The 25940-nt window shown below is 32.8% G+C and overlaps 2 protein-coding genes across 3 annotated transcripts; one reads left to right on the top strand and one right to left on the bottom strand.

The window, feature by feature from the left end:
* The first annotated feature begins 1782 nt into the window (after nucleotides 1-1782).
* On the top strand, nucleotides 1783-25220 carry LOC111036538 (MOXD1 homolog 1-like). 2 transcript variants are annotated; one of them, XM_022318592.1, is made up of 10 exons: nucleotides 1783-2153; nucleotides 12105-12260; nucleotides 20333-20509; nucleotides 20604-20690; nucleotides 21017-21302; nucleotides 21800-22080; nucleotides 22573-22698; nucleotides 22918-23102; nucleotides 23488-23815; nucleotides 24868-25220. In XM_022318592.1, exons 1-10 carry the CDS (start codon nucleotides 1818-1820, stop codon nucleotides 25030-25032), a joined length of 2127 nt encoding a protein of 708 aa, XP_022174284.1. In that variant the 5' UTR covers nucleotides 1783-1817; the 3' UTR covers nucleotides 25033-25220. The 2 variants fall into 2 exon arrangements, with proteins under 2 accessions (XP_022174284.1, XP_022174283.1); XM_022318591.1 differs by having other exon boundaries at nucleotides 21017-21308.
* LOC111036539 lies at nucleotides 13090-15195 on the bottom strand. The gene has a single exon (XM_022318593.1). The coding sequence runs from the start codon at nucleotides 13954-13956 to the stop codon at nucleotides 13495-13497; it is 462 nt and encodes a 153-aa protein (XP_022174285.1). The 5' UTR covers nucleotides 13957-15195; the 3' UTR covers nucleotides 13090-13494.
* Nucleotides 25221-25940: the final 720 nt, after the last annotated feature.

Here is a 25940-nt window from a genome sequence, read left to right as displayed (position 1 = left end):
TAGCGCATGCCATTATGCGCCAACAATTCATCTTTTCTTTCGGTGAACAGCCATCCAAATACCCTCCGAAGAGGCAGCTGCAACTAAATATATATACAAGACATAAAATATTAAGACGGTGCCATGTGACTGAACTGTAAAAAAACATATTTTTTATTATCCATGGATCATGCATATTTTAAATATTTAATATCTTTAGACACAAGCATTAATGTTTTATATTTTGAAATTAAATTATCGGCAGAACACAACCTATACTCGTTATTTTCTATTAATTACTAAGATAGAGATACTCATTTGGAATACATAATATACATTAATATACCATGTATTAATTAAAAAAACAGGTATTGATTTAAATAGGAACCAAAAAAAAGGACACAAGTGAATCAATATATCTAAACAGATCGATGAGCATAATAATAATGATAATATGAAAACATACAATTTAATTTCTCATACTCGGCCAACAATTTCGTCTTAAAATGATTTAACTCTTACTAGCATCATATATGTAGTCTATTTTGATATTACTTTTCTTTATTTATATTTATTGGTATGAAGGCATAAGTTACGAATTTATTCTCACGGTAAATGGAAAATTTTTTCCTCTACATATTACTCACATAATTAAACGATACATATTTGATATTATATTTGCAGTGTGTACGTATACAATCTTAATGTTTACAATTTTATTTAAGTAATCACCAATAAAAATATTGAATTTTTTTTTATTGATAAAATTATCCCCGGTGACATGGGCCATTGGGATACAAATATAAATTATTTACATCGAGAAATTATTATTAGGGATATAAAGATTCTGCAAGGTGTTCTGGAGGTTTTGTGATCGATCTTGTTTCGGAAAACGTATGATGATATGTGCAGAGTATAGAAATATACAACTTGTGAATATACTTATCTCTCTGACTAAAATCTCTTTTTTCCTATTAAGTTTCTAAACATCTACTGTATATATGAATACAACACTCTCACCTATGATTTTTTATAATTCACAGATATGTGCATTCGCAAGTGCATCCAAAATCGCCATTTGTGGGACTTATAGTCACTGCTAATATGTCATTAGACAAACGCTAATTTATATTAAATTGTTGAGATAGTCATAGACAAAAATTCCGCTTCGATGCAGCATTGTCTTTCGCCACACTTCCGGTTCTTCGCAGACGGACTCGTGATGATGCATATAATACTGTATGATTTCGATATTTATATTGCATCAGAGCTGCTATAGGGCAACAAATACGATTCACCATTATTCTATGCTAAATAAAATTATAATGTCATTCTATAGTTATAGCGTTACGGTCGCCCGATGACCCTCGTCGTATGCATCTGCAGAGGGGGTGATAAACGATAAATTTAAGCGTTCAAAGACCACCAACCGGGTGGGGGGGGGGGGGGGGAATCGAAAAATTAAAAAAACGGAGTGGAAAAAATCGTCCCCTTTAAAATACGCGGGTAGGTTACCACGGGACGAAAACCGTTGCCGATTATTCGAGCAACGACACGGCAGCAGCCATAGCCCCTCGGCCCGCTGTTCCGGTTTCGTTTATATTGTTATCGTTGTTCGGAAGCCGGCAACAGACCATGTGCTCTCGAGACTTCTGCCGAACCGGTGATGTGGGGGGGGGGGGAGAAGAGTTTCGACTGCTCGGCGGGTGGCTCGATGGCGAGGGGGTTACACGGCCGCGGCGGCTGCGGTGCGGCGGCGGATCGGGCCAGGTGTTCGGTTCCATATAACCGCCGCGCCGCCGAACCAGTCGGCTAGTCAGTATGTACGCGCAGTCGCCATGCCCCGGACGTGCGTGTTGTTGTCGCTGTTGTTGTGGTCGTTGTGCGCCGGCTGTGCGCGCGCTGCCGCCGCGGCCACTGTAGTGTCACCGCCGTCGTTTCGGTCGGCCAACCTGACGGCGGCTGGTCTTCTGACCGCCACCAAGTATGGCAAAACGCTGTTGGCCGGCGACGAGATCACCGTGGCCGCCCAAGAGTACGCGGACTGTTTGGTGTTCCGCGTGCACGCCCGAACCCGCGGTTACGTAGCTTTGGGATTCTTGGACCCGTTCGCCCCCTCGGTGGACGTGTTGCTCGCGTGGGTCGACGACGACGCCGGCACAGGACACTTAATGGTGAGTTTCGTCCGTGAGGACTCAATGTGCACCGCAGTAGGGCGGCATGTCAATATGCGTAAGTCGTCTTCGTTGACGATGAGTCTCGATTTGGGCCAATCTGGGTAGATGGCTTGGTCCTGGGAGGTAGAATAGTTGGTTAATTAATTGATATTTTAAGGCGAGCTGAGACCAATGTGAATTAGTCGAGTTCACACTTACGATCTATGGTTGAGGGGTGCGACGGAGGGGCTCATGTGAACTGAATCCCTCTCAAATTTACACCGGTGCAAGTCCGAGTACTATATAAGTACGTAAATATTACATTGCACGGTTTACTTTGGCACCACTATTTTTTCTACGTTTTATTGGTCTGCCATACTATTTACAAACGAGCCTGCAGTGGCTGATGCATAAAAGATAAAATATAATATTATTATGAATGCCATAATACGTATAATATATGCTGTGGGAACCTGTATTTATTATTTATATATGTATATCATTGGTATGCAATTCAAAAGTTATTTCCAACTTAATACTCTTAGAACATTTAAATAGGTACAATATAAAGGTTCAGGCTTCAACCCCATGCATATTTTAAATATGTGTATTCACCGTGGTGAAAAAAAATTGCCCTGCTCAATTTTGGCACCATTCGACAACTTGAATAACTCCCCTGCTATATTATTATCATACATTATAAGCAATATAATCTTTATAATACTGAAATACATTTTCTACACCCATTCGAAAAACCCTGGATACCCCACTATACTGCAAAGTTTTTCTTTCTTCTTAGCCGAATTTAAAAAAATATATATTATTATCCTAATATCATCACCGCGCTGTGTGACTTTTTCGATTTTGCGCCATATAACTTCCCGGCCACCGTAACTATCCTTACACACCAACGTCAGCCGAAATATGTGATCGTAACACGTAACACTCTTATGTCTTCGCCTGTAAGTTGTAATTCTTGTGTTACAAATTGCGATTAATTAGCTGCACAATAATAATATACACGCGACAATGCAAAAGTGTCTGGTAAAAATATTGCATCAATTAAGTCGCGGTCACTGTATCGCATTATTTATGTACATCAATCTATTATTATGTCGATGGTATATTCGTTTGGTAACACACAAAAAGAAACAGGAACAGTAATCCTGCAGTACGTTACTATTATAAGTATAGGTAGCCAAAAGGAAAGACAAATTATATTAAAGTTCAACTATTTTTAAAAGAGTATGAAACGATACAAATCGGATAATAAAATAATTTGATGATGTTCATAGTGAAATATTATACAAGAACACATAATATGTATGAACCAATAATATAGTACTTGACCACATAAGCGAGAATCAAATAGGTACCTAAATACCTAATAATTTTGGATTGGAGGTTTTAGGAGACTACTAGTAGTGAATAACCACATGAATGTATAATAATCTCAATACTCGTACAACTACCACGTTTTTATATCCATATACACTATATTACTACACTACTAGCCCGCTTACTATTTTTATTCAGCCCTTGCTACATTTTCAAATTACTATTCATATAAATATAAAGTTTATCTGTCTTCATAAATTAAGTTGTTCGTAGATAAGAAATTCGTAAAATAATTCTGTGGCAGTTAGTAGTATGATTAGGGGGGGGGGGGGTCTGAAACCTCGTTGTCGTTCTCGTCCTCGTCCCTTGCCCCTCGTCCTCGTCTCTCGACATGCCATCGCAGTCTCGCTCGTGGCAGCATGACGAGGGATGAGGAAGAGAACGAGGTTTTAGAACCCCCCAAATCACACTACTGCAGCTGAAATCAAAAACAAGGTGCTTCACTTGATGTGAGTTTCAAACAAATCCATTTTTATCTATTCAAAAGAGATTGACCTTTGAGAGCTTTTGGAAAAATCACCCGTTGAAAAATACCTATCCACTGTGACGATATTATATTGATTTTCCATTTTCGTATTACAAATCTTTTTTATACTCTGGCTAGATTTTACAGTTCTTAAATTTGGCCTTCAAGTTTGACACTATATTGTATAGTATAATATAGGCAATAACAACTTTTAATGGGGATTACTATAAAGCGCTCCGGAGAGGCCCGACTTATCGCACATTCGACCACCGAGCATCAATGTCGCACGTGTCTTCTAACACTGCGTCCATCTAGATTCTAGATGATACCGAATAACAACCTGAAATCCAGTGGTATCTTGATATGGCCGTCGGCGCCGGAACTGCTCCGGAAGTACATCCTATATGACTATAATACCGGTATCAAATGCGCCGTGTAAACGCACACTTTTGTTATTGGGTTCGTTAATCCGATATTTAGAGCACCCGTATGTAGTTATTATTTTACGGCACGTAATACATTCATAATGTCGAGTATAACAACGTTGTCGTTAGACACACAATGCACAAAGTACCTTTAAACTGAGTGTAACAACTACACGTCATTATACATTATAATAACATAATATTACACTTGTGACACGATCTATCCACAAACGATGGATGGTTTCCAGTATAGAGACAAGTATACAACAGTGCACAGTATACTATTTGTCTGAGGAGTTTTCACGTTCTGTTCAGTGTGTCATTAAATAATAAACATGCACACTTATACGTATTAGTGTAATCGATTGTTTGAGAATAAATCGTATAATATGCAGTAATATAATATAAAGTGCCAATAAGTACATTCTGTATTTTTGTATGATATACAACTGAGTTTTAATTTCTCTGCTAAATGTATTTAAATTATAATATATTGGCAATAAGCCAGTATTTAATCCAACGTTTATTCACTTTAATGAAATACATTCCAATAATATATGAGTTAGGTACCTTTTAATAATTACATAGATAAGTAGAAAATCACTAATCGGGAAAACTTTCAATTCATATGACCATAAATTTTTTACTACCTAGTAAAATATCTATAAATACCAAGTGCCATATGGTTTAATTATACATATATTTTTTTCTTTATTGATTAAGCATTGACTACATAGGTTATTAGCTTACAGTGTTCATTTTAACATTAAATATTATACACTATTATACAAATTGATTTTTTTTAAATATGAAATTATGTTTTGAAAGTTCGAGAATGGACCAATTGCTTCATACAAGTTGTCCGGGATGTTAAAGTCTTCTCTGGGTTCATCGAAGTTGGGGCAGTGGATGATTATATGCTTGATGGAGTAGTTTAACTGTATTATTATGTTTATGTATTATGTATAAATACACTTTATTATTAGAAACCCAAAGATTGTTGAAGTTAACTGTATACAAAAAAATTCTTACGTGAAGTTTACATCATCAGTTAGCATAGTTTTCAATAATTGCGAATCCATTAAAACATTAAATTATTTAAATAAAAAGTAAATTCATTTTTATCTGAAAAAAAACGGCTTGAAAATAAAATTAAACCCAAACATTATAATATAATATACATATACATAAACGTATCCATATACATATACAAACATAGTAATTTTGTGGGAAAAAAGCACATAGTTTCCGAAATTTAACAAGTTAAACCTGTCTTACATTAACAGTTTTTTTTTTGCTTTTACCAGTCTGAATTTTAGTTCTTCATGCATAACAATATGATTCAATATTCAGTAATTGACCTTACACTCTCTACCAATATGGAAATATACTTTTTTTACTGTTAATGATAATACAAAGTATTTCAATAAATTAAAATTTAATTTTAAATCGAGGTTGGCCAATTATTATTAGCAATATTATTAAACATTAGTAAATTAGTAAAAAACAATTTATGCTAAATAGTAAAAACTTATATTATATGTACTATGTAGCTATTGTAGCTATTTATGGTTCGAGATTGTAAAAAAATGTTAGAGTATAGTATTAGTTTAGATATATAGCCATATAGGTAAAACTAATAAAAATTAGGTCATTTATTAGTCTGTAATAAAATAACGTAATAAAAATCGTACTCTTCACAATGAACTGAATGAAGAGCATGAACTAAAATGTAGGTATAGCACTTACTTTTGGAGGAGAAAAAAAAACAAAACTTAAAGCAGGTATAAAGAAAACTACATATACTCTAGATAAATGTTTATATACAATGAATTATGATATTTTGTATTCCCTTAGAATTTTAAATCACCGTACACAATATATCTTTATGGACCTGATGGAATGCACGGGAGCTCCTCGTTTATTATACACGTCCAAAACGTGCTTCTATTGGAACACGTCGTACACTCATATAATAATATATGACAACTTGTTAAACGCGTCTTAAAGCAATTATTGGCGTGACAATCATTTTGATTAAGTATCTCCATTTTAAAGGTCGGTAGTTAATTATCTGCAACAAGACCACGATCGCGTGTAGTCGCATTATATACTATATTTTATATCAGACATCGTTGATATTGCAGACCATATTAGACCAAGCCCCTCGTTGAAAAAAAACCCTAATATTCCATGAGATTAAAGTGTCTACTGAATATTGGAATATAAGGAAAAAAAATATTCCAACTCCTTTTTACCTGTTTCAATAACTGGACATTTTTTATGATACTGTGAAATAAAATGAATGAATAGGATGAATGTAATTCAGATACTACCTGCCTATGTATTACGACGTAAAAACCAGTAACCCGAGATAATATTATTATTAAAAAATATCAATCTCACGTTATAGTATTATGGCTATTCGGTATACGTCTATATAAAGCAGTGATGTGGGATCTACTACCTACCTTAAATTTTCAATAGGTACGAGAAAAATAATCCTTACTTAAGAAAAATCTGTATTGTGGAGAGGGATGGTTAGCAAATTTAAACAGTAGTCTTAAAAATACATTATATTATTATTTAATTACTTAATTAACAATAATGTAATATAATATAAAGCATTTCAGGGGGAAGCTGACTCTCTAAATATCTTTCACAGGTACAGGCGTCATTGTACGAATATTATATTGTATTATACTATGTGAGACACAGGTACGTCATGTTTTGTATTTATTGCTATGAAATCCAGCAGAATAATATTCATAAGCAATATATATATTAATATATTGTACCTAAGTATATATTGGGCAATTGGGGTATATATAATACAATTTATAATATATTAGATTATACTATACATATTATTATGTAAACCTACTTGTATCTTGTGTGCATATATTATATCATTGTGATTTGAGAATTAAACTCGTTCTGCCAATATATTATAATAATTTTATACCGCTCCCACGAACGTGCGCTGTTTAATAACGATAAACACGATACAACGGATTCGGAAACGTGCAGTCATAATATGTATGTCTTTATACCACAGTTTTTTTTTTTTGGATGGGTTAAAGTGAATAATAGAAATACAATTTTAAAATATAATATTATATGTACAAGCTATAAAACGTATCTTTTACGATAGCCTGAATACGATACCCAGAAGATTGCACTAATTTTCCATATCCACACATTACACACAATATATTTTATATAAACATACGAGGCCCGGTTGTGCTTGACGGAAGAAAATATTAGTCATAACTAATGAAAATTTTTTTTTTTTTATAATTAAGATAAACGGATATTTACAATCTATATAGTCAAAAACAATAAGTAATAAATATTAAAATCTACAAGGCATGACGGTTTGAGTGAAGAGGCGTCCTGTAACACTACTTTAAATTGATTTTAAGCTATAACCTTTTCAAGCGCCACCTTGTGAGCCGTATACTTAGATAGATGGTTTAATTTTTTATAAAATAAGTAGTGCAATAACATGTATTCTGCACTGAGACATAGTGATTAAAATTTTTTTCAAAAATTCGAATTGTTCAAAAGCAATGAAGCTAATAAAATAAAGCACATATTCACAACAAAGCTATGACTGCTCCGAATGCATAATAATTAAAGTAGAAATTCATTTTTTTCTCATTTCTGTGCATAACCACATAGTAAAACATTCATAAGTATAGTATAGACCGTTCAAATATTAATTTTCTCAAAGTTAGACAATCTCCGTTATACGAAATATACAATAAAAAATGCTTTGATCGTTTTTGAGCTTAAAATTCTAATTTCTTAATCGTAAATAGTATAATATGAGATATTTATATATTAAGAAGTTATATTTAGACAAAGAACTATATGTATATAAACTATAACGTGTAATCTACGACGAAGTCGAATGTTAATATGTTCAGTATCTAGATACTTAATAATTAATACAAATATTATTTCGTCGATTACATGAGGCACAAATCGATAGAATACTATTATTATTATTACAATCCATTCATTACCAAACAATTGATTTCATGTTAGCTTTAATGAAACATAACCATATAAATATATAATATGGTATATTGAGTTAAAAAATAAACAGGTTGTGAAATATATTTTTTTAATTCTCAATTCCATCCCATTTTTTTTTTAATACTTTAAGTATATAGTATTATACATTTATTCAGTATATAACACAATCTCCGAGCTGTTTCACGCGATATCATGGCTTTCCCGCATACCGCGATACATTCTTTTGATCCAAACAGCCCCCGCCCAACTGTATAATATGCTCAGCACCTGCTCGATCGTAAAACGTTGTCATCGTGAGACTCATTTAATTGTCCTATCGTCGCCGACTCACCTTCAGACGATATCGCGTGGTCTGCGCGATATAATAATATAAACCGTAGGAAAATATCATATAGTATTATAATATGATTGGAAAAAATACTAATAATAATAAATTCGGTTTGAACTTTAAAATCTAACTCACACAATAGGTAGGCAGGTACTGCGGTTGTAATTAGAAAAAAACCTGGAATTTTTAATTATTATAAGAGTATAATACGCATGTTATAATATTTTTTAACTTAAAACCATCGCTATGGAAAGGATGCGTATCTTGTGGTTTTCCAGAATAATGTGCCTAGTAACAAATTAAAACCATTACAAGTACGCTGTCGCAATAACCCGTCTACAGGCAGGTATACTCTGTGATATAGCTTCGTGAGATGGTTGTTTGACGAAAAAAAAACTACAAACGTGATTTAAGCGTAACCACGTGTGTCAGACCACGTCAGTCTCCTCGGCTATTGTTAAATAATAATAATAATAATAAATAATATTACTATATAATTTAAGGTAGGTACCTATACGATTTTTATGCGTCCGGAAGTGAACGCGATATCTGCAGCCCAACCTACCTTACGCCATATACTGCACGCTTCTAACAAAATAATACTCATATAGGGTGAACATGATGACTGTAGTATAAAGTATAAACACTGTCCAGCAAGTATATAGTTTCCATCGACCCGGAGGACATTGGATTCGTATTGTTATTATTATTCTGGATTTTGATTGTTATTATTAGTGAGAAAAAAATAACCACTTGTTTTTTCGTCATGGTGTATTAATGGTGGTTTTGAAAAGGGCACGCGCCAGTCTCGTGGAACATCAACGCCATCCGATGAGCAGGTGCTGGATGTAATCACGTCCGGTAACTTTTCGAGTATACTATTTTTCAGTCAAAACACGTTTGCTTGTAACATGTATAAGCTACGTTAGTTTTTATATACTTTCAATGCATCATTAATATAACTAAACAAGTATCAAATTCATTCAGAGAATAGTTTACGTTAAGGCTATACCTTTATTAATATTATTATAAGAATTTCGTATTGGCGTATCAGTCTAAATTTGTTCAGTACCTATAATAACATACCTATATTTACTGTAAATGTTAATATGGGGCAATTGTCGATTTTAATTTAGAACAATGTATAAATATTACATAGGTACTTATCTGATAAATAAAATTCATAAAATATATTTATAACCTTCTTCTTAGACGTGTAAAAAACTTGAAATAAGAAAAATGTTTTTATGAAGTTCAAATACGATATGTTAATATAGTCGTTTTTACGATAATGTTAAAACTTGAGCTTTATCTGATTAAAAAGTATATCTATATACTATAAAGGTACACTGAATTCTCTCAGAACCTACCAACGCGGCGTCGCTTGACAAAGTAAACATTCATTGATCCCTTTCAATGTAACTGGTTTTGGTTTATCCTAAACCTAACAGTTCCCACGAGATTTTTCGATCGCGTTACCTGGGGTCTTTTTCTCGTGAGAAAAGTTATATAATTGTATTAATGTTTTGAATGAATTCGTTGTTTTTTTTATTATTGTTATTACTTATTATTATTACTTTAAATTGGGTACATAATGTATACTATATGTTTAGGTATATGAGAAATTATTCTTGAAAACAATGGTTCTTTCCTCATAACTTCGTTGTTTGAAAACAGAAATCTCTCAAGATAATCTTACATACATTAAACTATACTACACAGGGTTACTGTAAAAAGTCATCTATTGTAAATAATATTTGCTATATCTAATAGTTATTAATTTGAAAGTAACTATGTAATAAGTAATAACTAATACGTAATAAGTCAAATGTACAATAATCTATGTTTATTATTTGTATTCGTATTTATAAATTGTCGCATTTAATTATATCAGCTGTAAATTCTAAAAGTTCATAGATATAACTGTTAAGTTGGTACATACTAAATTTGTTTGAATGCAAGTACTATGTAATACATATATTTTTTGTAAAAAATCGACGAGTGTCTATACTGTCGATACCGTAAAAATATATTTATTATGTGCATTATGCGACCGTGGTGTACCTTATTTATATTTGTAACATATAGCCAATAATCTGTATATAAATAACAATTCAAAGAGTAAAACCAACGGTCGGTTATATACAAGCAAATTTCGTATTGAAAGTAAAAGTTTAATAAGGACCAATAATAAGAAGTAAATTGCAAAAAAAAATATCAAATACATATTCAAACTCTCCATTTGTTTTAATTATAATTTATAATTATGCTTAAACAAATATATAAGTAGTTAATTTTATTGTAATAGAGTAATATACCTGTTATATACTACAATACTATGTAAAAGATTATTAACTAAAATGTAACACAAATAAAAAGAATAAAGTGATATGATACTTCAACCAAACGAAATTAATAGTTTTTACTTTCCGTTAAGAATAACGGCCAAACATCAAGTAAGTACACCTGGGTTTTTTGTTGTCTGTATAGTTTTCTAAATGTAAACTGTAAGAATGGCAAAATATTTAAATTCCTGTTTTGTTCTAATTGTATTCCTAGTCTTGTGATGTACCACCCTATATCATTAAGTATAATTATGAACATTAATAATAGCATATGTTTGCCATATAAATTATAAACACTTATTGTTACTATCTACGAATCGACTTTAAAATAAGGTATTATTATAAATAATATAATAATATGTATTTGATATCAAACAGATAATAATACTGTATGTTCAGTCTTCAGTAGCTTGCGTGGGATTCACCAATTTTATGTTTTCGAGCTTAAACATGCTTTTCGATTAGCATAATTAGGTGTAGCATATAATATATATAATCGGAGTATAGAAATACTATACTAATTTATTTTAAATAAAATACATTTGTTGAGAAGAATATCGATTTCTTTTAGATACCTACTAATGTAATAATGATAATATGATTACTGTTCCTAATCAGCGTAAACCTTTTTGAAATATAACTTGTTATAGGTATATAATTGTTTTCTTACATTTTAAAATAGATTTTTACTGCTTATATCAGCTAATAGTTGGACTCATAGAAATAATTTACGGTTAGATAGTTTTTATAAAAAATTATTATTATTGTCTTAGGATATTGGAAATAGATGTATATGATACACCTTTTGTATAGGAATAACAGATTATTTATAAATAAAAGTATTAATTTTAACATAATAATAGTATTATTATGGGAATAAAATTAAATATTTAGTACTTATAACTCTTTTTAAATGCGTCACGCAATATTAATGAAACCATGTGGTTTTTTTTTGTTACACAGGATATGCATGGCAAAACTGAAACAGGTCTAACACCGGAAAAGGATGTGAGCCAGGACTACGAGTTACTGGCTTCCTTCCAAAATGGCTCTCATATATCCGTCGTCTTCCGAAGGGCTTGGGACACCTGTGACGCACACGACGACGTGGTCTTCGGGGTATGTACTAGTAAACCTGTATTATTTAAGATATGGTTTGAGTCAAATCATAATTTATGTCTATCGAGGGTGTATACGGCCATAAAAACCGGTTGTATTATTTTAAAATAGTTTTAAATAAAAGTAATAAAAACAGTAAATTACTTAATGAAGACTAATACTGGAGATTTGTCGAGGTAGGCTTGTTAAATAGTTTTATTGAATAAAACCAATGAATTTCCATACTATTACTGATTAATAAAAATACAATTAAAAGAATGGTATAGGTTCCTAAAAAGTAATGCAAAGTACCTATAATGCTTATATATTTCACTTGGAATACAAATTAAAACTGTAGGTAAATACATTGAGTTCATTATTAAACATTGTGCAATAAACATTTTTATTTTTGTATTTGTTTAATTTTGTCCACAAACTCAAATTTTTAACAATGTTTTAATACTACAACATTATTACATATTTATAAACCTAGATAGGTCATTATATAGTTATAATGTATACATTAGGCATATTTTGTGACCTAGGTACATAAAACAAAAAAAATTAATTTGATTATTAGAGGTCTGATTGGTCTGTAGGAAGATGAAAGGCATGATTTCAGCATGGGTTCGGATATTTTTCACTGATTTTGAAATGGAGAGCTATTTCGGTTTTATTTAGATTATTTTTGAAGTCTTTGAATTGATTAATAAATATCCTCGTTGTTAGGTAAAGTAATCCCGTATCGTTATGTGAGTGCTATCTACTACCGATGTTTCCTCCGCATGATCAAAAGGGTTTTTAGTACTATTCTCAAGTATTTATTTTGGAGAATTTTTATTTTTTAATTTTTATTTGAAAATTAATGTATACATAAATGTACCTATTAAAATATTAAATACATAATATACTTTTTTAATCGTACAATAGTGTATAGAGTGCCCACACAATATTCATAAGCTTCGGTATAACTTATAGGTAAAGACAACCAAGAATATTTAGATACTTACAATAAAATACTGATCCGACAAAAATACATAAAAATAACAAAGCTTGATACCTGATAGACTATGTCGGCTTTAAATCTGCACAGAAAAGATATATCTACAACAATGTGTGACAAGGAAAAAAAAGCAGAAGTGTAAATGTTATTGGTCCAGCGTGTCACATGCACAGTAGGTTCAAGACGTTCAAAAATAATATAAATATATATTATCTTTTATTATAATTACCTAATCGCATGAATACGGGGCTATCAACGGATCCTAATTTTTCTTCCCAGATAAACAGTGGGAATTTCGGGTTTCAGGACGTCGTTGTCGGTGATCTTCAAAAAATTGCGTCGATTAAGGAAAGCGTAGTAGAGCCGAGCGCCGAAAACTACGAAATACATCGCAAACACGTAGTACAAATAGTTTAGGTGACGGGCGTAGGCTTTCGACCTGAGCAATGACGACTTGCTGACGGACAACAGCACTTCTTGAGTTCGGTTACCGTCTACATAACACGTGTAATTGCCGGAATCGTCGGCAGTGAGTCTGATCAAGTACAACGTCCCGAAAGTGTCCAGGAACGCTCCTGATGTGTCATCGGCGGTCGACTCGGTTTCGGTCAACATAAGTCCATCTTTCCTCCACGTCACCTGACCCATAAAGAGAAGCGAATCGAAAGACGTTGGAGATTGAAAAATTAATGAATCACGATATTTTGCAGTCATTTCAATGTACCTATACCATAATATTTGATATTATGAACAGCCTAAGCTATACTTATTGATAATTATATAAATGGGTATCTAATATATAAAACCCTCGGATTTTAGTTGCGATTATAATTGTATAAACCTCAAAAATTTCATAACTCATGACTAACGTTACAAAACTACCAATTGAGTAAAGGATGGCCATGGTTCATGGCATAACAAATTAAACCAAACGATTACATACAATACATCAAGTACCACTCATTTTTGGTAAGTTAAGTTTTTAAGACTTTTACGTCCTCGCGTAATGTGTATTTTATTAATTAGAACAATTCAAATTTGGATTGTCACATGAACAAAAGAAGGAACAATTATCAGGTATCAAAATAAATATTAAAGATTTTGATATAAATGTGGTGCTAATAAGTAATCAATAATCAATAACAAAATTATATCAAATATGAAAGTACTTACAACTTAGGGTTTGCACTTTGCACATTACTTATGTTTGAATATATAATTTTTTTTTATTTGTATTTGAGTGATAATTACATGGGATGCCCTGTTAAGCGTATAGTATTGTCTTCGCTGTTCGTCATGTATTACAATACATTCCAATAACTCCGTGTTTCCGTTATTATGATTAAGCATTTATTATTTTGAATCGTTAGATTTTTGCGGTTTAACGACAAACGAAGTGTGTGCGGTGACGGCTTTGACCAATATTTATAAAAAAATAATAATAATAATAATGCGAAGAATGCAGGCAGCTCTTTGAGCAGTTTTCCGCAGTATTTGTTATACCAGAATGTGGCTAAATTAATTTTGATTACCACTTTAACTTATTAAACAATATTATAGACGCTCGGCGGTGATATTGTTTAATAAAAATTAGGCAGTGAAGAAATTTATGCGTTTGCCGTTTGAATAACTCTCAGATATTCTAATTTTCCGTCTACTTTTAATGTGATTCTTTAGTTTAGTATACGTTCCTACAATCTTACAACTTGAGTGAATAGATATTAAATATGTTATATTGTCATACAGGCAGCTTACTGACTAAAATATTAAATAATTAATATTTTATTACGGTGTAAGGTAGAAATAATTAGGTATAACATCATGTTCGCTGCCATTGCATGATAACTCAGTAAAATCAATTCACTTTATTATAGAAACTATAACTTCGAAGCGGTGCGATAATAATTTACGATGTCAATCCCATCTCTGGACAACGCCACCTTACGCTCTGTATCAAATCAAACCAACTATATGGTTTTTTACCCAGCTCATAAGTCGAAGGGATTTAAGTCGATATTGTACCTTTTTATCGAAGGTCGCTTCGGCGCACACTAATGTCAAACTGGACCCTTCCTCCAGCACAAACGTGTTCCTGTATTTGGGAAGTCTGTGCCTGTTCGATATTTGACAGTAGGCGTAACATGTTTCGGATAGCAAAAAGTCGGGCACCGTGGACAGCTTAGCAGCTAGACCCGGCGAAACTGCCATTTCCGCAGCGGGTAACCCGATCGATCTGAAAGCTCCAAATAATAATTGTAAACAGGCATTTTGTTTGGTCTATAATTGCTTGATTTGTATGCACCGTGAAAAATCACAATGAGGAAAATCAAAAGTTATTATCAATGCTATTATATAACATACGAGCTCTTCACTGGCCACATTACTCGGGAAGTTGTTTATGATTTTACCATGATGTCGAAATTCTGATTTTATAAAATCTTTTTTTTCAAATATTACAATTATATTTTATACTTTGGTAGAATTCCAACGGTATTATTTTTAACTAGAACCGAATTTTTTAAAATCTATTTTGTATGGAATTTTATTTTTTTTTTCTTCTCCAGTTGTTCGGAAAAGAATTTATTGCGAAAGTGGACAGTCTAACTTGTATACTGTCACTATAACTATTACCTGCAAGCCATGCGAATATCGTCGTCGAAACGGACCCGACAAGCTGCCCTCCGATACCGCTTTCCCGCACACCCGTTGCACGGTCCCCATGCATCCCAGTCCGCATCTATTTTCCGAACTCTCGGGAAAGCCTTGGCGATGGGCGTCAAGTACCGCGACTCGTAATGCGTCCATTCTGCCATCGAATCGGCAGAAACCGCTCCCCCCGCATTCGCCGGCAGTAGGTCGAGAGCAAACTCGACGCGTTCGTCAGTCTCCAGACCGGAACACGAGTACCGGCCGGTGTCGGATGAAGTCAAGTTCCGGACCACCAGACGATGATCGGGCATCATGTACACCCGGTTTGACTCCATCGGGTCCGACATACCCAGCACCACTTCTTTCCGACCCGCGGTAGTGCGGTTCGAGTACAGCATTCTATATCGCCGCAATAGCGACCACGGCCGAAAACAATAGATATTAAAATCAAAAAATTATTATACAATATAACCGATTTCATAACTTATGATAACACGAGACAAACGGAAACTTTTTAGGGATTATATTATTATAATATGTCTAGGAAATAATTTGGTAGAAAATATATCACAAGCAAATTCAGGTACCATCAACATCAGTGGGTATTTTAGGTTTGCAAATCATAGGGGGGGGGGGACGTTCAGTAATAGGTGTCAACTTCATTCTCAAAATACATACACTCTTTCTCCAAATGTGTTTTTATATCAATTTATGATTTATGATTACGACGTTTCCAAATATTATATCCTGCATACAATTATAATGTCTATATGTAGGTAGTTACTAGGTAATATCGATATAGGTACAGTATAGTATCCTCGATTCCTATGGTTAATAAACGAACACTATATTTATTGATTGTAATTGGGAAAATAGTTTCCAAAAACTTAGATGGTTTCTAAAAACTATACTGATCCCGAAAATATTTGTTGCTGTTGAGACTTTTTTGATTTCCAATCTTTGACCCTCCGTATTGACGTATTTTTTCGTAGTGCACCCGTAGACTTGCGCACGGTCATCAGGTGACTACATAGGTATATAAACTTATCGGGGCACTTGTTCTGCGTACGACTGAAGCTTAGCTATAGGTACTGCACTAATGTCGTCACAATAATTTTATATTATACCTGTGCGAAGTATACCAAAACCGGGCCTGGCCCTTATCACTTTCGCCGCAATAATTGCACAGGAACACTATATCCGAGCCCAGAGGCGCGTCTACGATTCTCACTCGATCGTCGTTGCGTTCGCCCCGTGACTCGGCCCAAGGCCTGTCTGCGCATATTTCTCGTCGATGACAATCGCCAAAATTACAGTCCGACCGAACGAACCCGACGAACACTATGGTGGCGGCAGCGGAGAGGAACAGGAACGTTTCTTGGACCATGTCAAATGGCGTGGTGGTGGAGGCGCCGAAGAATGACAATAATTTACGTTTTGTTCCCTTCGCCTAAGACATAGAAAACTATATGAGTAATACTATAACGCACGAACCGTATTATATGCAAACGCGGACATTATGACGACGTGATAGGTACGTTTTCTTGGCAACGGTCGTCGCGCCTGAACGTGATACGAATAATGCACCACAAGGAATATCGTCATATTAATAATATGATATAATAACAATATAATATACGGACCTTACCGTTTACGAACTCGTACCAAGTAATATTAATAATAATATCATTCGTTTCGGACCGGTACGTCTTTACAAAACAATAGGTCGACGGCCTCCGATCTACATAGAAGTAAGACATGAAAAGAGTTAGGTTGTAGGTATGACTGTACAACATAATCATAATTCCATTATATCTATAACTTTATACCATTATAGTTTTAAAGGTTTATTACTTGACCATACATTTAAAAACATTTGTCTATACCAATGTGTATTAATCTATGTACATAAAAAAACTTATCCTGACTGACTGATTCATCATCACCTAGCCGAAACCATCGAAGCTAGGTGTATGATATTTGGCCAGGAGTTGTATGGTGTAAAGACGCACTGAAAAAATTGTTTTTCGAAATTCGCATAGTAAAGAGGTTAGGTAAACAGGGATTTTGAGATTCACAGTAGGAATTAAAATGTTTTTTTATTTTTAAATGGTTCCTATCGATCGCCGATGATAATAGTAATATATAGGTAGAAGAAATTAGTATTTTTTTTTTGTTTATTTGCCATTGGTTACTCGGGCAGACCAGGTACACGCATACATACATCAAATCGTAGCGTTTGCGTCATGGTATAAATTTAAAAAAACTATACCTCGAAAGTCAATTCAAATTTGTAGTTTATATACTCAAAAACTACTCGATCGGGCGAAAATTTGATTGTTTTTACACATGTCAGAAAAGCTTAGAGAGTATAAGGTTTTAATAAATAATAATAATAATAATAATAATAATTATGGTGATCATTGCTCTACCTGTAGTATACAAATTAATAGAAAACAATTTTTAACACAAAAGAACTGTACACGCGCTGGAAAATCTGGGTTATTAAGCTAGTATAATTATTATAAAAATGGACCTTTTGTTCGTTCAGATTCACAATTTTCTTAAATCATTTTTTTATTTGAAAATAATATCATGTTATACCACGTTACATGTGTATAGGTTATCTTAACATCTTTATTCTTTATTCTATATTATATTATATTTCAGTTTCAGTCATTTATTCAAAATAACATATTCTATAGGTAACAAACTATTAAGTATGAACAAAAGTCCCTTAATATTTTTAATGTAAAATTTGACTTTTTTCAATGCTTATTCAACACGTCAATTACCCAAGAGTGATTTATTAGGTTACTAGAGTTGTAAATTTTCTTATACATACAATTATACTTGTATAATAATAATCTGTTTACAACAACTTCGATGTTAGAAATTTAAAATTAAGTACACTGTACGCATATGGCATATTCTTACATTTACGTTTAAATTCACTAATCCCAATCGTTTATGATACAAATTTATCATCTGTCCTATTAAAATAAGTACCTACTTTTATAACAATATAATATGGTCACCACACATAATAATATACTATATATATAATACCGATTATGGGCATAGAAATAATGTTGTTTACTCTAACACAATGGCTGCGGACCGGACGTCGCGTCGCACAGACGAGTCGACAACACACAGTGAAATACGAATTTTCGTCTAATTTAAAATCCTGAGAAACAATTAATGTGAAATAATACCTCACATGATCATTATATAATGCATTACATTTTTTGTAGTTCCCAATAGTATACTCATACATTTCTGAACTTCAACAACACTTTTTTTATCAAAGTTAATTTGATTAAATAGTTAACTATACTACACGTGCATCTCTGCAGGTTACTAAACTATCAGCTATATAGTATAGCCACCAGCTATTTTACTTATATGAATTGTGTTATACTTAGTTTTCCAACTATAATTATTTTTGTTATTTATAATTTATAAATTAACTGTTCAATTAAAAGAAACTTTTATTCTTTAGTAGTATTAATAATAATAGTAGGTACCTAACCTTTCGGTATAGTTCATACCCACATTAAATATGCACACAGGAACATATATTATTTATTTCATCTGATGAATTACAAAGAATCGTGGGAATTGTTTATATTCAAGTTTAAATCACTAGCGTCTATCTAAAACAAATCTATGTAAACTATACGGAAGAAAAGAATTTTACCAAGATAACAATCAGGGATGCCCTGTAATTTTGTTCACGTGTAGGTACTTATCGAAATGCAAATATCTGAACAAATGTATAGTAGGCACTCTGTATGGCAGGTAACTGGTACATTGTATACTAATATATTTATATTTTCTCTTAACGTTTTATTTGTTATGTTTTACATTAATTTATTTACCTATTTACCTGGTAAATAGGTAAATAAATTAATATACAACACATTAATTTATTTACCTATCTGAAATGTAAACTTCGAAAACGATTTGTATGAATGCATTGGAAAAAAAAACAATTAATTATAGTTTTTACTTTTTAGACGTTTTTACTACCATAATATTCAGTTTCCACTCTCCAGTAGGTTAAATCAATTTTCTTAAGAACGTTTTACATAGAATACGTAATGAATACCTACAGCAGTAGTAGTAATTAATTGAATAGCTTCAATAATACAAATTGTAATGTAAGCGTAATTGATACAACTATGCGAGAAAATGTTGATAAATTATAATGGTCACCAGTGACTTTATATAAATATAATAGATGTTATACTATTATGTTCACCAATAAATGATTTAACTACCTACTTAACTACACAGTTATTGGTTAAGTAATAAAATTATATATTAGAACCTGACCTAGTTCTAATTGGCATAACTTCTGTCCGAGTTATAATAAATTAATTAAGTGTGAATGAAATAGGGAAAAATATTTATAGACATTTGTGTATGTTTGCAGACTGATACTATGCGTATGTTTTGGACCATGAGCGATCGAGATCCGATCGACAGACAATACACTGATGCATTGAAATTGGGCAGCTCGTGGAAGGGTTCTCAAAGTTTCCATCCGAGAGGTCCAAAGTTCAAACCAAACACGGATTACTACAAGAGATGGGACGTCACCATGGATAACGTAATCAAACGAACATAATATAACTTAATTAAATATTCTATACGGATAAAATTGTGTGTAACTGTATTTTTTTTTGTTTTGCTAAACATTTTAGTTACGCATAAAAGACGACGTTGACACTTTATACTGGTGCAAAATTTTCAGAGCTCCGAAGATCTTTAAGAAAAACCATATTGTTGGGGTGAGTTTATAATATTATAAAATGATACTAAAACGAGATGACGTTACTGAGAGATAAAAGTCATGAAATTACATTACTTTTCAATACCAATTTACTATTTAAGTGCTACGACTTTCATGTAACAAAAAAACCTACCTGGTAGTTCTCTAATTATTTTATAAATGTAAACTTTACATTTTTGTTATCTACTTGAAGTAAATTCAACCGAAATAGCGGTGCGTTACAGAAGCCAAATCTGAATTATGCAACAATAAAAATATATTATATTATAATATTATGTAGTAATATAGGCATAACAATGTTCTGATTTTTGCTCACCTCTGCAGTTCGTACCTTTGCTGAACGACGACACCAAGCGACTTATCCACCACATGATCCTCTACGAGTGCTACGGCGGTCCGAGCACAATGGAGCAATACGTGACGCTAAAGGGCGCTCAGTGTTACGGAAATGGCATGCCAGACGACTGGAACAAGTGTGTGTCGCCGGTGGTCACGTGGGCTATGGGTTCGGACGGGCAGTTTTTGCCAGATCACATTGGCGTGCCGATTGAAGGTCGTGAAGTGTACTATATGTTAGAGGTGCACTACGACAATCCCACGCTGAAAAAAGGTATAGGTAATAACATTAATATCACATTATACTTTACACTATTATATTATTGCATGTGTGTAAATCTCAAACGGCTTACTGGGAACAGGTGGATTTTTCCGCCCCGAAATTTCACATATATATATATATATATGGGTAGGTATTGAACATCAGGTTATTATTCCAGCAAAAGTTCGCTTCAACTCTGAACCGAGCGCAAAATGTGTTTAAAGGATTTCAAAAGTAAAGAAATAATTGTGCTCAAAAATAATTGATTTGGGAAACTATGAAAAGCTAAACATAAATAATAAAATATTATATTATATTTAGTCCAATATTAGCTGAACTAAGGTTTACTTATATAGAAACACAGAATTATGCACTTCATTAAAATGTTTCGATTAAAATCATCGAGTTAAACAAGACTTAATTTTAGTATTCGTATACCATAATGGTGTTTATGATTGTCATAATATTTGTTTTCGTCATTGTTATAATTATATAATATTATATTTTAGTTATGGACAACTCAGGCGTTAGGGTGTACTACACAGAGTTTTTGCGCCCCAACGATGCGGGAATCATGGCTGTGGGCATGGCCGTGTCACCGATGCACATCGTACCACCGAAGCAGCTTGCCTACAAGACGGCCAGTCTATGTGACAAGGACTGCACAAATGTCATATTCCCAGAAAGGGGCATAAAAATCACCTCTGTCCTTTTGCATGCCCACCTGGCGTCCAGGCAACTCAAACTCCGGCATATCCGACACGACCAGGAAATGGCTACCATTGCACAGGTATCTTATCAGTCATCATTATATAGTTTATTATATTATTACTGCACTAGGTAGGTAACTATACTTTATGAGTATCAGAGTTGTCTTAATCAGGATTCCAGCCAAAACAGTAGTATAATATTTACCTATAAAATATACTATAATACTTAAATATTAATACTTACAATTATTTTTAAAAATAAACAACGGTCGTAATCCATTAAACTTTATTAATTACTGTTAAGTACAATCATTTCATAATTATTGGTTTGCCTTTAGCACTTATAATAACATTTTTTGTGAGCGGTTATTAAAAATAATTTTCCTGTGGGTGCGATGTTATTAAGTACTCATTTTTCTACCGTCCTACCTTACATTTTATATAATTGCAAATTTAGTATGCCAATATTTTCGTCGTTTTCGTGAGTTTTGCGTATGTGTCCAATGCACAATTTTTAATATGTCAATGTATATTATGATTAAATTAATAAATATACATTATCTTATATAAAGGACGACCGGTACGACTACGATTACCAACAGGCGAGGGAACTGTCTAAAGAAGTGACTGTGTTTCCAGGTGACGAACTAATCACAGAGTGCGTATATAACACTGTAGATCGTCCGCACCTAACTCACGTGAGTATATTATTATTAAGTATTATGTGTTAAATATCTTATAATGGCTACCCGAAATTCCGATAACTTAATATACTAGATATGGTATTGTTTTTCGGTAGCACAGTCTTCGTATACAATTAAAAATAAGTCTATATAGAGAGACTCAAGAGACTATACTTTCGGTCACTTTTGTCAGTGCGTCATTACAAATGTACCATAATATTTATGATTTTACAGGGTGGTTATTCGGCCAAACAAGAGATGTGCTTGGCGTTTGTCACGTACTACCCGCGTACGCCACTGGCGAGCTGTTTTAGCATGACGCCGGTGCCGTTCTTCTTCGAAACGTTTGGCGTCCAACAGTTCTTGGACTACAACATGGAAGGAGTGGAGAAAATCTTCTTAAAACTGTCAGACAGCACGTAAGCGGGATTCATTTACCACACATAATATTTTATGCTTCTCGCCGTTTCCTGTCACAATCGAGGACATCTGTCATGATAATATAAACAAACTGTGCTATATATATTAATTTATTGAATTCTATGCATCAACTATGCGTTCGTAGGGGGTGGCAGATTATAATTTATAATAATTTACCACTTGAAATTATTTTAAGGTGTATTAGGAGTATTTAAGGCACAACATTTGATATTATATCATAATTTCTACTCCACATATACACAAACACATACACCCACACGCGCACCCTACTACTACCGGCAACCCCACGTGTGTCACTGTCAGTGATGACATACAAACAACAATATAACATATGATGCCTTAACTTTATTCTTTTTTGTATAGGACTAAAAATATTCCTTCTCAGACGACTACGACGACTACAACGGTGATGCCAGCGGTAAATAACGCTAAAATGTTGGACGAACTCAATCAGGCGCACATTGCGTATCTGATGAAACCGCCATCGTTCCCGATCGACGACAATAAAGAACAAAATCTATTCAGGGATTTGGAGATCATGGAACCCGTGGAATTCCAAAATAAAACATTCCAACAGCATTTGGAAAACCTGCCGTGGGAAGACAGCCTGTTGACGAAAACTATCGAAAGGCGACTGATCAATGGCAAACACATGACGTTCTGTCGGCTACATAACGACACGTTGGCCTTGGTAGGTTTCGTTTGGACGGTGGCTTTTGTGGTGTTCCGTCTATATTTACAGTTTGTTTGTACTTCTACCTGTCAGCAAAAAAAAAAAAAAAATAACCTTGGCTTGGCTAAGTACCTATACCTACATTATTATATAGGTATTATCCTATCTCTCGAGTCTGGTCTGGTCGGTCTAGAAAACTTAAACTAGTGCAGTTACGCCTTACGCATGCCACATGATACAAATATATTATATACGATAGGTAGATACATGAATTATGTTTTTGTGGGTGGGGCGAGGTGAGTACCTCGTTAAAAAAATATACATAATATTATAACTCACCTTACTCATTCGAATTATATCCTAATTAATAAGATACATTTTATATCTTCAGTTGGGTACATTTTTTTACACTTTTTTTATCCCCCCTGCTTATATTTCTTTTCAAGCACTGGTGGTATAACTGTCAACCATTACCTTCTGGCCATTATGTCAACCATGTCCATAATATGCATAACTATATTATATTATATTGTATGCTTAGCCACGACACACAAGTATCTACAACACATAAAATATAAATACTCCATCATAAAATGCTATAGTAAGTTAAGAATCAAGACGGCATTAGAATTATATTTCATATTTTCATGTCATACTGTTTACTAATACTCGTATTGAAATCATTATTTAGTCGTCTACATGTGAAATATATTTAAATTCGAAATTCAAAAGTATAAAATATTCACTTAGATGAGCAATGTTGATGATTGCCTTTCCTAGGTAATGTTATTTTATTTACCAAGTAAATAGTGATCTATAGATACAATTTCCAATTTAAGTATAAGATCTAGGTAGCCAGGTCGATTTTGGGTGAGATGTGGGGACACTGTAGGTAGGTTTCTATATAAAACATACATTATACATTATAATGCACACTAGAAACCTAGAACATTTTCAAACAAAAACTGTTCAACCAAGTACAAAAAAAACATTGCTGTAAAACAATTATTAGTATGACTGGATGCACCTATTAGCTTCTAACATTAATTTGTTATTTTCATGATTTACAGGTGATGAATACGTACTTGTTTCCGAACTTCACTGCTTACACTGAGCCGAAGACCTCAAATGTTGCATGCGTGCCGTTATCAAACAAATTCGAAAATTCTGCCTTGACAGTACAAAGTTCCTACGTATTGATTTTATTAAGTATCGCACTGATTTATGTATATTAGGAACTAAAATAATAATAATAATTATTATTATTATTACTATTATTATTATACCTATACCTATATAAACCTCTCACACACGTTGTGGTAAAGCTCATAGATTTAAGTACATTTTACCAAAGTCACATTTTTGTTTATATTTTGTAATTTTTTTTTTTTAATAAACGTATCATTTTGAATTTTGTAAATAACATGATGTTTGATTATCGATATAATTTAGTTTCCACAACTCCTAATCCATTCGATTTACTAACTAATAAACTAGGTAATGCATTAGTGCACTGTGGTACATTAACGTTAGTACAATAGTGCCTATAATCAGTAATCATAAAATTCACAGACTTAAAAATACAAACTCTTCTTGACTTAACCTTTTTTTATCTGTACAGATACAAACTCATTGTTGCTTTTCTAGCACAAATTAATCACATTAACTAGAAATTAAAAAGAAAATTAAATTTTTTTCAAACGTTTGAATCATGAAACGATGTCAAATATAAATCGGCATTTTATTCAAACATGTGAACAAAATGTTGTAGTTTTTACATGACTTTTTTGTATACTATAACTTATATTTTATCATAATTCATATTTTTGACAGCTTATAAATATTTTTTTAAATAAAATAATAAAGAAAGTATCATTACATATTTAGGTTGTTGAAATGGGAAAATTACAAATAAAATGGCTTTTACATTTTTTTGTTTTTGTTCATATTTTTAAAATAATGGATCTTACTTAAAGGCTATAAACATACGCCATACATAAAATAAATATATTATTACATATAAATGTATATAATATAATGAGATGTGCCACATTTATTTCTATGGTTATATGATATTCCAAAGTGTGTCTGTATACTACAGACTACAACAGTATTATATTTCAATATTTGTCATTACATATTC

The sequence above is a fragment of the Myzus persicae genome, unplaced genomic scaffold (genome assembly GCF_001856785.1).
Source record: "Myzus persicae strain clone G006 unplaced genomic scaffold, MPER_G0061.0, whole genome shotgun sequence".
NCBI lineage: Eukaryota > Metazoa > Arthropoda > Insecta > Hemiptera > Aphididae > Myzus > Myzus persicae.
The sequence above is the reverse complement of the archived record's forward strand: the minus strand, read 5'-3'. Positions and strand labels throughout refer to the sequence as shown.